The sequence below is a fragment of the Carettochelys insculpta genome, chromosome 12, assembly GCF_033958435.1.
Source record: "Carettochelys insculpta isolate YL-2023 chromosome 12, ASM3395843v1, whole genome shotgun sequence".
NCBI lineage: Eukaryota > Metazoa > Chordata > Testudines > Carettochelyidae > Carettochelys > Carettochelys insculpta.
The window spans coordinates 42,104,604-42,119,647 of NC_134148.1; the positions used below are offsets into that span (position 1 = coordinate 42,104,604).

General features: G+C 39.5%; 1 protein-coding gene across 2 annotated transcripts in view; it reads left to right on the plus strand.

The window, feature by feature from the left end:
• MAP2K5 (mitogen-activated protein kinase kinase 5) overlaps window positions 1-15,044 on the plus strand; it is a 205,271-nt gene that overhangs the window by 23,505 nt on the left and 166,722 nt on the right. For both annotated transcript variants that reach the window (XM_075007039.1, XM_075007040.1), the window contains exons 4-7: window positions 3,800-3,869; window positions 7,343-7,383; window positions 8,133-8,200; window positions 14,451-14,499. In XM_075007039.1, coding sequence (XP_074863140.1) covers window positions 3,800-3,869; window positions 7,343-7,383; window positions 8,133-8,200; window positions 14,451-14,499 — 228 coding nt within the window. The remainder of the gene's footprint in view (window positions 1-3,799; window positions 3,870-7,342; window positions 7,384-8,132; window positions 8,201-14,450; window positions 14,500-15,044) is intronic.

Consider the following 15,044-nt stretch of genomic DNA (forward strand, 5'->3'; position numbering starts at 1 on the left):
GTATACAAATTGCTACTTTGCAATCTTGTTCTTTTGGCATGAATCCAGGCCTATTGTTGAAATTTCAGCATGTTAGCAATTGTAAGTGCTCAGTTCTTCTGCCCTCCCATACGCTTTAAGATTTATGGGATGCCTATAAATAACCTTGTTTCAGTCTGAGCCACTTCATCTCTACCTCCTTTTATGTCTGGTCTTCTATATCAGTTTGCTCGTTCAATGATGCACATGATGGTTTCTCATTCTAGCAGTCTTGTCTATTGTTTGGTGGCTTAAAAAATCCTAGAGCTTTTTAGTCACCAAGAATGGGACTGAATCTGCCCTAATCTTGAAGAAAATATTGGAGACAATAACATGACTTGTTTTTGTTCCTGGAAATGAGGTTTTTATAACTCTGTAGACATCCAGCTGCCTTCCCATCAGACTTGGGGATGATCTTTTTGCCCAGCTTTCTAGCTTTTTGTCAAAACATAATTCAGTGAAAGAAAAGCAATCAAAGCGGGGGAAAAAAAAAACCTTCTCAAAAACAAAACCAGAAATGATGGTTAGAGTCGCTGCTGGCCATCGTTATCTCTGGGGCTGATTTAGCTACCCTAAAACAGGCCTGGCCTTAGGGCACAGTGTGCAAAAGGTTGCCTTGGCCTCTGTGCCTTCAGAGCCCCATGTTCCAATTGACTATAGCATCTACTGGCCTGTTGTCAACGGGTCTTGTTCTGCACTACAATACAGAGACTGTGAGAGTTCCTGTAAATTGTATGATGGAAGAATGGCCTGTAATGAGTGAGCCTGTTATATGGCATATATTCAAAGCTAACATTCAAGCTACTCATGGTAGTGGCTGGGCTTGATAGTGAATGTTTGTGGGTTTGGGAAGATGCTAATGTCAAAGCAATAATGTTTTTTCAATAGGAAAGTAAGTGAATTTTTTTATAATTACAATTAAATGAGGAAATTAGAATACAGGTCCTGTCCATGCATGCAAGGTTTTGTGGTAGGAAAAGATGCTTTGTATCTGTTATAAACCTTTTATCTTTGAGGTTATTTGTTTGTGAACCTGATCATCAACACAGTTTTCAATCAGCTCTAACTAATTTGCTTTTTAATACACAATGAGATTTTGTATTATATTTATGGAAAATACCGTAAGCTGGTAATTGAAATTATTTTCATATTATACATAACAGTTAATTAAAGAAAGACATTAAGTAGCAGTGGAGCTGCACTGCCACTGTTGTCTTGTATCAGTATAAAAAGGCAGTAATTTTTTTGACAGCCACTGATTGGAAAGTTGCTTGCAGCCTTCTGGAAGCAAGGGGTACACGCTCTGGATCAATAACTGGCAAATTTTCCATTTAAAAATACTAGAACAATGTTCCAAATAGCCACTGGCATCTTAATTTTCCATGGAAACTGAAATACTTGTATGTGGAAGACAAATCATTTTGGGAGAATTTTTCCAGACTACTTGTTAACAGTTATTGCTGTCCCAAAAGGTTGACAGCTGACATGATTGATATTTCATTTACTTGTCATCACTGGGTAATGGAGAGGCCCATATTACTATTTTTTCTAAAGAAACATAGTCGCTTGAGCAGTTGCTTTAGTTTATTATTCCGGAGAGCATGTAGTATTTGCTTATACTGTATGTATGTGTCTTGGGGTCGTGGCACATCACTAACAGTAAGGAAACACATTCTCTTTACAGCTTTGGATATTCTAGAAAACAGGGCATTCTTTTATAGCCAATAGCTATTAGATGCTTGCTGCCTTCTTTGTTTATTTTTTCTGATTTTGGGCAAAGAGATCAACTCGTTATTTATTACACCATGATATAAAATAAGCCTACAGGGATAGATCCCCTTCTTCCGCAAAAATCTATTGATCATTTTTAAATAGCATATTTTTGTGAGTAATAGCTTTATTCTATGTAAGTACAGCGGGATCATGTATAGTGGGATTATTTAAGGGAAGGGTGCAGTAATCATGACCCTGGTAGCCTTTCAAACATGCCATTGATGGAGCTAACGAGAGCCCAACATCCCCAGTAGCTTTTTGCCCTACTAACACTTTACAGGAGGACTGTTCTTCCTTTCTGTTTTTGTATATGAGAAATGTGGTGATAGCGAAGGCCTTCTCTTTCTTAGCAGGTTAGAAATATATTGAAATAGGATCCCGGTTCTGTGTTTACACAGAGCCCCATTGAGAACAGTATCAAGTTTGTAATCAGTTGTAAAGGAATCTGCGACACAAAGCGAAGCTAGAAAATGAAGCTTCCGGAATTCTGTTTTGTGAATACATGTATGATTCATGTAGTGTGCACTAAAGCACTCTTAACAACCTGTCCTACAGTCTGTGCTTACTATGTTTGTGCAGTTTTGTCATTTGTATATGTAATTTTGTAACATTCCATAACAAGATTAAAGAAAGTTGGTTTTATGCTGTGATGAAGAACACTCCTACTTGACATCAGACAGATATACACTATGCTTCATTTAGGTTAAGTAGCATCTGTATAGGTAACAGCAACATAAAATATTTGTCTTAAACACTATCTTTGGGTCAGATCTTCAGGTGGTGAAAATAAGCCTAAAAATCAATGGTGTTATGCTCATTTACATGGGCTGAATATCTGATTCACAGTCAACATTTTTGTTTGTAAGATAATTAAATAGCATGCTCCATATTGTGCTTTGAATTCTCAACACTTCCTAAACAGAGATGCACTGTAAGCAGGGCAAAAACCACTGAGGCCTGTCTCCTTTCCATAGCAGCACTGTTTCCTATAGTACATGTTCTGATATCCTGCCTAGTGGTTTTCTTCAATGTCGCATGTAATGGAGCTTCACACATTTCTCTGGGGAAATTTTTTCTGTAGATATTTCCAGACTAAATATGCCCTTTTCTCATTTCATCCATTACTCAGTAACTCTTCTTAGCCCATGCTATTTTCTTTTCATACTTAATGTTCACACCTTTCAAAGATTTGCAGACTATTATGTCCCCTTGTTGTAATCTTTTCTTCAAACATATATTTATGTATCTACGGTAGATTGTTTTTCTCAGCTACGCTTGCCAGCTATTAATGAATATGGACTGTGGTCACTATAATTTGATAGTGTCTTTCTGGTAAGGCAGTACTAAGATCTGTGAATATTATATTGTACTGGTACCCCACTTACTGGGACTATACTGTTGCTCTGATGTGTGTGACATGATACCTTGTGGATATGCAACCCAAAGCCACATTTACTGTTTCTGTCATATTGTATTGGCAATTCATGGCTAAATTTCAGTTGTTAATCCATTGAGCTCTTTCAGAATTACTACTTTCCAGGTTTCTCATCCCCGCTGACTATTTCTGAATTATTGAATTTTGAATGTTGACTTTTATTACCCACAGGTGTAGTAGTAGTTGGTATCTTTCCCACTTGAATCTCTTGGTTTCTTTTGTCTGTGTTTAACCTCTCTTGGCTACTCCCAATTAATTTACTTCTGTGAATTTTGTTAAGGTTCTTTGCATTTCATAATAAGGTGAATGTCAAATAAGCCTGAATCTATGATGCTTATGGTACTGTAGTTGACTGCTCCCCTGGAGTCAATATATTACTGGTTATCATTATCTTTTGCTTAACATTCCTTCATAGTTGTTTTGTTGTGTGGCTAGTACAACTGTATTTTGAAAGCTGATATGCGTAACACCAAATTTTTCAACTGTAAAAAATAAGGTGTGTTCAACAAACTGATAGCACTATTACTACTATTCATACCTTATTGAATAATCTCCTCTGTAATCTCTTTGCAGTATTATACCACTGTAATGGAACAGCAAGTAAATGGACAGTTAATAGAACCCCTGCAAATATATCCAAGAGGTAATACTTAACAAATTCTAATCAACAATGGTTTATCAGTAAGATGTTTCATTAGCAGTTAAGCAGTTATGCTTTCAGGTTCACATACACATAACATGAAATTTATGTCTTAATTTAGAGTAAATTGACATCATCAGGACTGAAGTGAAAACTACGGTTAACACAGATAAACTAGCTTACTACTTATAGTAAATTAGACTAACAAGACTTAGGCTGCATAGTGTGCATTTATGTACATTTAAAAGATAATGGGTGATGTAGTTTGTGTGTAGCCAAAGCCAAAGCAGTTCAATAATTCAAGTTTTGAATGCTTAAGGCCTTTGCACCCTTAAGGTTTTCTGCTTAGAAGAGAGGAGACTAAGGGCGGGAGTATGATAAAGTTATGAGTGGTGTGGAGAAAGTGAACAAGGACAAATTATTTACTTGTTCCCATAATACCACAGTTAGAGGACACCAAATGAAATTAATGGGCAGCAAGTTTAAAACAAATAAGTTCTTCACACAGTGCACCTGTGGAACTCCTTGCTAGAGGAGGCTGTGAAGTCTAGGACTATGACAGGGTTGAAAAAAGAGCAAGATAAAGTCATGGAGGTTAGGTCCATTGATGGCTATTAGCCAGGTTGGGTAAGGAATGGGGTCCCTAGCCTCTGCTGGTCGGAAGCTGGAGACGAATTACAGGAGAGAGATCGTTTGATTGTTACCTGTTTGGTCCGCTCCTTCTGGGACAGCTCGTTTTGACCACTGTCGGCAGACAGGATACTGGGCTGGATGGAACTTGGGTTTGATCCAGTACGGCCATTTTTATGTACCTGTCTGCGAACTGAGTGATTTAAAAGTGTACCATATTACATAGGCCTTTTCAATTCATTCAAATCTTCTCAGTATCCCGTCATTGCACCTGTGGTTCTTAATTGATTAAATGGTTAAGGTTTAAATTCTCCAAGTAAGTGTTCCAGCAATAAATTAATTTAAATAATTAAGAATTACAGTCTTCTCTATTAACTGAAAATCTACAAATAATCGTATGTTTCCCAATTAAATATTCTAGACTTTCATGATATCATAACTGTCAGAAGTTTTAAATGGGTAGGATGACCCTCGGTCCCACATTTGGGATGCCAAAAAGGCATCCCGACTTATTTTTAAAAGGGACTAATTGTCTCTGTATTTGAACCCTCCCCCACTGACCTCTTCTGCCTGCAGCTGCACAGGCGCAGCTGCCGGTGGGAGGTGCTTCCCCAAGGCTTGGGAAAGCAGGGGAGCGTGGGCGGCTGCTGCAGCCTTGCCGCTTCCCCGGGGCCCAGGGAGTGCCGGCGGCTGCTTCTTCCCTGGGGCTCTCAGCAGCTGCTGCTTCCCTAGGGTGCATGGGGAGCACTGGCGGCTGCTGCTTCCCTGGGCTCCCGGGGAGGGCTGGCGGCTGCCACTTTCCTGGGCTGTTGGGTGGCTCGGCAGCTGCTGCCTCCTTCTTGGCTCCCCAGGGCTTGGTGGAGCTGGGAGGAGCTGCCCCTCCCCACATATCTCCCTGTCCCTTATTTGGGACAGGGAGATATGGTCACCCTATAAATGGGCAACTAAACAGGCCTTTCTAACACATGCTATTACGCTCTCAAAAGAAGGCTGGTATCTGTGCTGGCAGGGTAGTGAGCCGCTATGGGAAGGCACGTAAAGGAGAAATCTTTAGACTTTTACGTCTCAGCCTAACCAGAGCTGAAATATCAGAGGGATTCTGGTAGATGCTAGCCATGGAAAGAGCTCGTGCATCACTAAATTACTTCCACACTATTACTATGTGTGTGACTATATATGTGTAATGTATAAACCATACACATTCACTTACTTTTGCCTCTTTATAGCTACATTTGCAATCAAACTCATTGTAAGAGCGGGAAATCAGGCTAGTATCGTATCTAGTGCATGTATACACATTGTTGTCTTAACTGTGCTGTACCTGTTTGATACAATAAGCTCTTGGAGGTAACACATTTGTATTTAGTGTATTTTACCTATACTGTAAAATGCTACATAAATAATAATTGCAGGATTTTTTTTCAAACTGATCAAAATATGTGTGTTTTTGCTTTTGGGTGGGTTTTTTTTTTCATAAACAGCTCTGAAAGCTACATTTTCCATTATCCCCACTGATTACATATGTTTGTGTTTCCAGGGGTGCGATCACTTTTTTAGCAAAAACCTAGGATAAAGGATTTCTTTGAAAAATGCTTCAGCCTTTCAGAATAGATATCTTAGTTTTATTAGTCCAGGAGAAAAATATTTTAAATGACTACTACCCATTCTTTAGTTCCTGGCAAACAAACCACTTATTACACTGTTTATGGACAATGCACTCTGTATTCAGACACCATGAATTTGGTTATCAAAGCATTTTGTTACAGGCATCTGGACAAATGACCTTTAGTATGTCTTTTACTGTTTGTTAAAAACGCTAATTTCCATATTTAATTTCTGAAGAAACTTAAACTAAAATGGCTGGTAAACTTTAAAATTATCCTAAAAATGTATCCATTTTCTTCCTTCCTAATCCTTGGTGAAATAACGTTTAGCTTCTTTAAGAATATCATAGTAATTTCTAATGCACACAGACTGACCTAACTGATGTGTTTAATAACTATCATCTGTGTCCCTTTGACTAATAAATAGCTCTGTATCCTGCTGTCAAAAATGGAGTCAAATACATGTACATCTGAGAGAGAGAGAGAAATCAAATTCATCCCTTCCAAGACAATCAATCAAAACTGACAGGCCCTTTAACATACAATTTGTAGGGCACTGTAGTTTTAAAATGGGAGCTGTCAGTAACATGTAGCTAGAAGCCTATATGGGTTTAACGTTTGACAACGGCACAGCCAATGAATAGGAAAATCATGGTAGTACATTGTTTAAAAGGCTTAAAGAAAATACCTTCTGAGTATAGCTTCATAAAAAGATGCCAGGATGTGCATGTAAACAAACAAATGTATCTTCTTATATATTTAATGCATTCAGTCTTCTGCTTCCTTGGTCTTCCATCATTGTTCCCCAACCAGGTTATCCCACATTAAAACAGACAGTGGCCTGTTTGTCAACATGTCTTAAAAAAACCTCTCTAAAATAATTTAGTTAACTGCAGAAGAAGAAACAACCTGTAGAAAAACAAAAGAAGATACTGAAGGCAGTTGAATTAAGGAATTACTCTTAATTGTTTTGGGCTTGTTATCTTGATTTTGATGTGTTTTAAGCAGAAGTTATAATTTATATTAGCCAATTTCAGAAAGCTCTTAGCATTTATAAATGCTCAGTCCCTGCAAGTTAAAAATCTTTGCTTACAATTCCCTCTCTGGGTCTTAGCAGGCACTTTTCAATCATTTCTTTCTGCTAATTTTGGTGTCACCCTCATTTCTTTCTAAAAGATTCATTTTGAGCAAATTTGTAAATGGCCCTGATGTGTTCTACAATTTAGTCAATTACTGTTTCAGCTTGCAAGCCTCCTGGGAAACGGAACATACATGGCCTGAAGGTATGCATTTCAATAATTGTTTCAGTAAAGTTAGATGGATTTGTAATGCTGTGTTCCAGTTATTGAAATGTCAAATAAAACTGCACTTTTTGAATTCTGACAAGCAGATATTTTATGAGTGTTGGAGAAAGATTCATCTGTGTGGTATTGACTGCAGTATCTGAGTGTTGTAGACAGCTGTATTAAAAACTGAAATGCATTTTGTTACTTCCCTTTGTTAAGAAGGATCTTAAATATTAACACTGCTGTTAGTACTAATTTGCAAAGGGATCTTTTGAAGGGAGAAACGCCATATTCATTTGATCTAATTAATTTATATAACCTGTTAAGGACACAACCCAGTTGCAATAAAATCTTTTCATGGCATTTGTTCTGTTCATTCGTATATACTTAGTAACTTGCTACTGTCATCGTACATATGTTCTCAGTTCTGAATTGCAGAAAACTATTGGATAAATCATATAAAATGACTGTATCTCTTAATGGCTATCTGAAAGGGGAATAAAATGGCAGGCTGATTGTGTATATCTGTTTTTCTGTATTATTTAATTAAGGATTAAAATATAAGGAACCCATCAGTTGTGTAGTGTGCTAACCTACATAGAGACAAAACCTTAGTGATGGGCATGCCTAGCAACAAGCTAATTAAGCATCATAGTGAAATGAGAAATTCATGGCAAATTACAGGTTAATTAGAATGGTGTCCTCTGAACACAAACGACTGATAGAGATTTTTTCCCTGCCTGCAGGTAAATACACGAGCAGGGTCTGCTAATAACAGCAGCTCAGCAGTCTCGGATTCCCTTCCAAGCAATAGGTAAGACTCAGAAGTAGATGTGTATTTTTTATTAAAACAAAATGGAACCTGAGAAGTGATGGTGTGTAGTAATTAATAGTAGCAAACTTGAGATGTCCGATACGTTATCATTATGACTGCTGGGGAAAAAAAATGATACAATGGGAGAGAGAAAAAAAATTAACCTGTCTGCTAGGACTTGTTACACTCCTATTACAGGTATTCAGTAAACCTATTCTGTGCCACTAGAACTCTGCCTTCACAGAATATTCCAGATACCTTCATCCTTGGTATGACATTGACATACTGCATATGGTGAGCCAGAAGATCATTTATTTGAATTGGTCTAATAATCATTGTCCATCACAGGGTTTGCAGTTAGTACCAGAGTTAGTCATTCATTGGTTATGTAGTTCAAAGTGATTTTGCTAAAAAATTTGGTCCTATTAAATTTGATATTCAGTTTAGTTGTCTTGCTAACATGTATTTCGGAAGGAGCCTAAGGGTTTTAAGCAGCCAAATTGCATTGGATTTTGGTGGTGCATTAGATTTCCTTTAGAATTTTAGCTGTGGATCTAATATTAATTCCTAATGCCTGTGACTATGAGAGAACTGTGTAATATTGAAAAGTTAGCTTCATCTGCACCACAATACAGCATTATAGTACAAAATCTCAATAGTTGAATTGGCATTTATATTTTGTATGGGCCCTGTCTATGTAAACATGCACTAAATGTGTCTCCTTCACTCTTTTAAAACCATCTTTTAAACAAGGTAACATAGGCCAATACAAGCATGTTAAGATATGATCCAGTCAAACTTGAGTGCAAGTAATTTTCTGTGATGCATGCTAACTTTGCAGTCCTAATTGTTTGATATTTGTGATGTCACCTAATTATCCAAGATCATGATTCAGTATAAAGCCAGACTTTGCAAGCACGAACACCACTTAAGTTGCCCCAGTCAATGAGCACTACTAGAGACCTTAACAAAAGAGAAGTCTAGCAATTAAAGCAAGTCTGCCTTAGAGAAATCTTGGCTCCAGTAAAGTCAGAGATGTTTGATTATTTCTCGGTTGAGAAGATGCTATCCACATCCTTTGGACATAAATATTTACTTGCTTCTTCACTAGCCTGTGTTGTACACTAAATAAGTAGACGCTTGTCTTCTCCTTAGCATTCAGCAGTTTTCAGCATGCTATGTACTTTGAGCTAGTCCTCAAAGTGTACTGAAAATGAGTCTTGTAGAAGATTGCATCATCATCTTGGCTATGTCTACACTGGCCTCCTGTTTGGTTATAGGAATAAGTGTGCAGGGTCCTTTAGAAAAGGACCCCGTGTAGAGGAGCCACGCGCAATCGAAGCTGTGCTGCAGCTGTTATGCTAATGAAATGCTGCATATTCATTGCAGCACCTCATTAGCATATCCCAAATGTCTCTTTAGCATCCCCCTTTCGAAAGGTGGGGGCTAGTGTAGACATAACCCTTATGTCTTGATTGTCATTCCTTTTCCAAAACCGCATGTGCTAAGAGTTGTGTTTTTGAAGTAATTGCAAGTCTCTCTTTGTTTAATGTTCACAAATTGTTAGTCATGAGAAATGACAAGATCAACTTGATTTTCTTTGGAAAACAATCTTTCTTTAAAGTAGTCTGGGAATGAAAGGCCTATTGAAGAACAAAGCCACCAAATGTGAAGTTCCTATTTTCACTGTTCTTGTTAGTAGTGATCTGTGATCAAGACCCTTGGACCTTTCAAAAATATATTCTGGTTTTTTTAAAAGTTCATTAGCCTGTATGAGAGAATTTTTCTGTTGGTACTGTTGTGTGGGAGGATGAGGAGATCAGGTTGTTGGGAAACCAGAGGGAGGCATTGATATTTTGGGAGAGAAAATTACCTTGGAACCAATGACAGCAATGCATAATTCACTTCTGTAGTATAATCTTCAGTTACCAAATTCACAAATACAGCTGAAGCAATGCCCCTCTGGTATGTATATTGGACAAACCGAACAATCAGTTTGCCAAAGAATGAATGGACACAAATCAGACACTAGGAATCTGAATACACATAAACCTGTCAGTGAGCATTTCAGTCTAACAGGTCATAGCATCCAATATTTGAAAGTGTACATTCTAAAACAAAGTGTGCATTCTAAAACAAAGAGACTTTAGCAGCAGATCACAAAGGGAGACATCTGAATTGGAGTTCATTCTCAAGTTTGACACTTTCACCTCGGTCTCAACAAAAATATCAATTATCTTATGCATTACAAGGACAGTTTCCATATTCGTAGTGATCCCAGGCAGCCCACATAACTTAATGGACACTTGGAAAAACTATTTTTCTTCTTCCCTATTTTCTTCTTCCCATTTTTCTTCTTCCCATTTCCCCCACCTTCTGTCCTATCTAGCTGATTCATCAATTTATATTTCATTTTTTCTATCTCTGTTAAATTCTCTTTGTCTCACTTATCAGTTATTGTTCATCAGGTCTTCAAGATCTGAGGAAGTGGGTGTGGACCACAAAAGCTCATCAACTAATTATATTGTTAGTCTTTAAAGTACTACAGGATTGCTTTTTTGTTTTGGGAAGACAAGGGCTAACATAGCTACCTCTCTGAGACACCTGCAGCAGGTAGTTGTAAATATCCCAATAGAAGCATAATGCCACTTACTACATCTGATCCACAGTTGGGATGATAATCGGTAAACATACTGGCATGCTTACTAGTAAGCATGAGGCTGACTGATCCAGTGGCCAGCCATCCTCAGATGGAGCAGCCCTGACTGCAGCAGAGCTGTTGGGCCAGTCAGTGGGACCCCACAGCTACTGGCAGGCCGTGACAGAGGGAGGGGTGGGGCTTAGGTTAAAAGTTTTAACTGGTTAAGCATTATCATTTTCACTGGTTAACCATTTTAGTATCCCTAATCCAGATTGGCTGGTACATAGAGCACTTCTGCCGAAAAGGGAAAGGTACAAAAATAATTTGAAGTGGAAACAAATATCTTCCTACTACACCTGTACATGGAGCGCGGGAACAGTTTTTATTGGAGCAGGGAGAGACATTCAGCCAAACTGTAAACCCTGGTATAATAGATCCCATAACGTGTTTACAGCCACCTGTCCTGACCTTCAGTGTTCTATGCTTTTATTTAACTGTAATTTACTCCTAAGTAACTTCTGTGAGGCCAGTAAGCAGTGGAGGAGTTGGTAATGCCTCTAGACAATATTGACCTCCTGTGGTTCAGCAAATTCTCTGGTTCAGCACGGGTCAGGTCCTGAGGGTGCTGGACTAGAAAGGTTCAACCTGTAGCACTTACTTTATGTTGCAGTGGTGCCAAGAGACTCCAGCCACTGTTGCGGTCCAGTTGTACATACATATAAGAGAGCAAGTAGTCCTGTAGTACCTTGAAGACTAGCAGATTTATTTCTTAGGTAATGAGCTTTCGTGGGTGAGACCCACCTCATCGTATTTTGGAGTAGACAGAATCCAGAGTTTATGTAGCAGGGAGAGAGGTGGGGGGAAGGAAGGAGAGGAAGAAAAGGAGGTTACCTATCACTAATAGGATTAATAGAAAAAGAAAATTAAGTTAAGTAGGATGTGTGCCATTCCTGTGAATATCAAAGGTGGGGAAAATGCCCTGTAATGCAAAAGGTAATTGAGATCCCTGTGAATTCAGAAGTATCAAATTTGCAAATGAATTCCAATTCAGATGTCTCCCACTGTAATCTTGGCTGTGTCTACACTAGCCCCAGACTTCGAAATGGCCACGCAAATGGCCATTTCGAAGTTTACTAATGAAGCACTGAAATGCATATTCAGCACTTCATTAGCATGCGGGCGGCTGCGGCGCTTCGAAATTGACACAGCTTGCCACCGCGTGGCTCGTCCCGACGGGGCTCCTTTTCAAAAGCACCCCGCCTACTTTGAAGTCCCCGTATTCCTATGAGCAGATGGGAATAAGGGGACTTCAAAGTAGGCGGGGTCCTTTCGAAAAGGAGCCCCGTCGGGATGAGCCGTGTCAATTTAGTCGAAGTGCTGTGGCTGCCCGCATGCTAATGAGGCACTGAACATGTATTTCAGCGCTTCATTAGTAAACTTGGAAATGGCCATTTACATGGCCATTTCGAAGTTTGGGGCTAGTGTAGACATGGCCCTTGTGGTAAAATCCTTTTGTCGAAGAATGGTGACTTTTAAATCCTTAATTGAATGTCCAAGGAGGTTTAAGAGTTCCCCTATACTATAGGCTTATCTGTATTCCAATTCCAGATATCGGATTTATCTCCACTCATCCTTTGGCACAGAGACTGCTGTGGTTTGGCCAATGTACATGGCAGAGGGGCATTGCTGGCACATGATGGAATATATCACATTAGTGGATATGCAAGTATATGAGCCTCTTATGTGTGGCTGATGTTGTTACGTCCAGTTGTAGCATCACTAGTGAGGACAGAGTTGGTAACGGGATTTATTGCAAGGTTAGGTTCCTGGCCTAGTGTTTCTGTGGGTGGCTGTCTGTAGGAGAGGACAGGCCTGTCACCCAAGGCCTTGGAAAGAGAGGAATCATGTGTCAGATTAGGTTATAGGTTGCCAGTGATGCGCTGGAGGGGTTTAAGATGAGGGGTATAGGTGATGACAAGTGGTGCTGCGTTATTTTTATTGTTGGGCCTATTGCTAACTATGTGACTTCTGGGTACTCGACTGGCTCTGTCAGTCTGTTTCTTTCCTCCCCCCTGTGGGTAAGTTTTACGAATGCTTGATAAAGATCTAGTAGTTTTTTGTCTCTGTAGGTAGGATTGGCGCAGATGCATTTGTATCTTAGGGCTTGGCTGTGAATAATGAATTCTGTGATGTGTCTGGGATGTAAGCTGGAGGCATGTAGGTAAGAATAGCAGTCAGTGGGTTTCCCAGATAGGGTGAAATTAATGTGACCTTTGTTGATTTGTGCTGCAGTGTACAGGAGATGGATCTCTTGTATAGAAGGGTCAAGGCTGGGATTGATGGTGGGGTGGAAATTGTTGAATTCCCTCCCTGCCAGCCTGATGGACCCTGGATTCAGCATTTAAACCATGTCTCAGCTCCAACAGGCACCCACCCTCCCTCCCCTGCTTGCCACAGCCATGGGGGGTGGGCTCCTTGCCAGCTGTTCAGGCTAGGAAGCAGCATTTCAGCTGCCTCCTGGCACAAATGGTCTCCTGCAGGGTAGGGATTTCCCCTCTCAGTGGCTCTGCAAAGAGCCACCACTGGGGAAATTAACCATCGCCATGCCAGCTGGGACTCAGGCAACCTTGCTGCTTGATCCCCAGCTGGCACAGGGTCATCAATTTCTCTCCCCTCTTCTGTCCATTGTGGGTCTGCAAAGAGCACGGGAAGGGGAAATTGATGAAATTTCACAGCATACTTGAACAATTCTCATGGCACACTGGTTGAGAACCATTGCCATAAAGTTTGGTTACAACCACCTGTCCTGGCTCTCAGGGTATATCTATACGTACGGGGGAGGGGGGGTTGATGTGCTATGATTGATCTTCCAGAGATCAATTTTGCTGTGTCAGTAAACACGCAGCAAAATTGATCTCTCTGGGCTCAGCTGTTGACCCTGGTACTTTCATGCTGCCACGTGGAATAAGGGACATCGGCATGAGCCCAAAGAGCCCTGAACTACACCAGGAAACAAAGTCAATCTTGATACATCAAGTCCAGCTACACTAATAGCGCGGATAGAATTGTGTATCTGGGATCGACTTTGTTCCCTAGTGTACATCAGGCCTCCGTGTTCTGAGCTGTTATTTAGCTCTAATTCACTGCTAAATGTCTTCTAAGAGCCCAGCAAGCAATGGAAGTGTTGTTAATATGTTAGACAATATTGACCTCCTGTGGTTTGACAAATTCTTTTGTTTGGTGCTGGTCAGGTGCTGAACTAGAGGGGTTCAGCCTGTACTTTGTAATAAAATGCTTGCTGGTGAGGGTAGCTTTGTTTTACTCACAAATGTTAAGCTGTGTCTTGAAGACTAGGATGGTCAATTGTCTTTCATTATCTAAACTATTTTGTAATAATGAAATAAATCTTAATCCCGAATTTGCATTCTTTCTGGATTTCTGGCACATCCTGTTTGAGAAATAGCAGTCTCGGCCCGTATTACATAAGTAAAATATAACCACCATGTCAAACCATAAGCAAAGGTGCTGTATTGGTGGGGGATATGGTTTTAGCTCCATTTAGTGGACTGAATCTGTTATCATGGAAAATAATTGTTTTGTATTTTTCAGCTTAAAGAAGTCTTCTGCAGAACTGAAGAAAATATTAGCTAATGGGCAGGTAGGTACATTAAATTCAGTCTGAGGAACATGTATGACTTGTTACTGTATAACATAGTGATTAGCATACTGTGTGTAAGTGGAAAAATGCCTTTAACTGTAATGTTTTCTTTTAATGCTGATGTTGGGAGACTATGAAAACCTTCATAATATGAATGAATTATGTGTCATGATTTACCTTGATTGGCAAAGCAATTTGCTTCCCATTTCTCAAAATGTAAGAATCATTTTTAGCTCTGAATAGATTGAAGCACCTTGCACATTGCACTGAAGCCACAATTTAGGGGAAGAAGGTTAATCAGCTTTGAATAACTAAATGGGCTGCTCAGTTACTAGAATGACCTTTTGTATTTTCAGGGCAGTAGGTACATAAGTATTTAGTAGGCTTCTGTCAAGAGAGAAAATTCCTTCTTATATTGTTTGGCACTGTATCATATGCTCCATTATAAGAGCAAAGTTGTAGAAGACTTCCTTATCATCTATTCATATCCCTTCCAGACATCCAGATTCTGGCATCCCAGCCTGAATAGTGTATACTTTCAATGG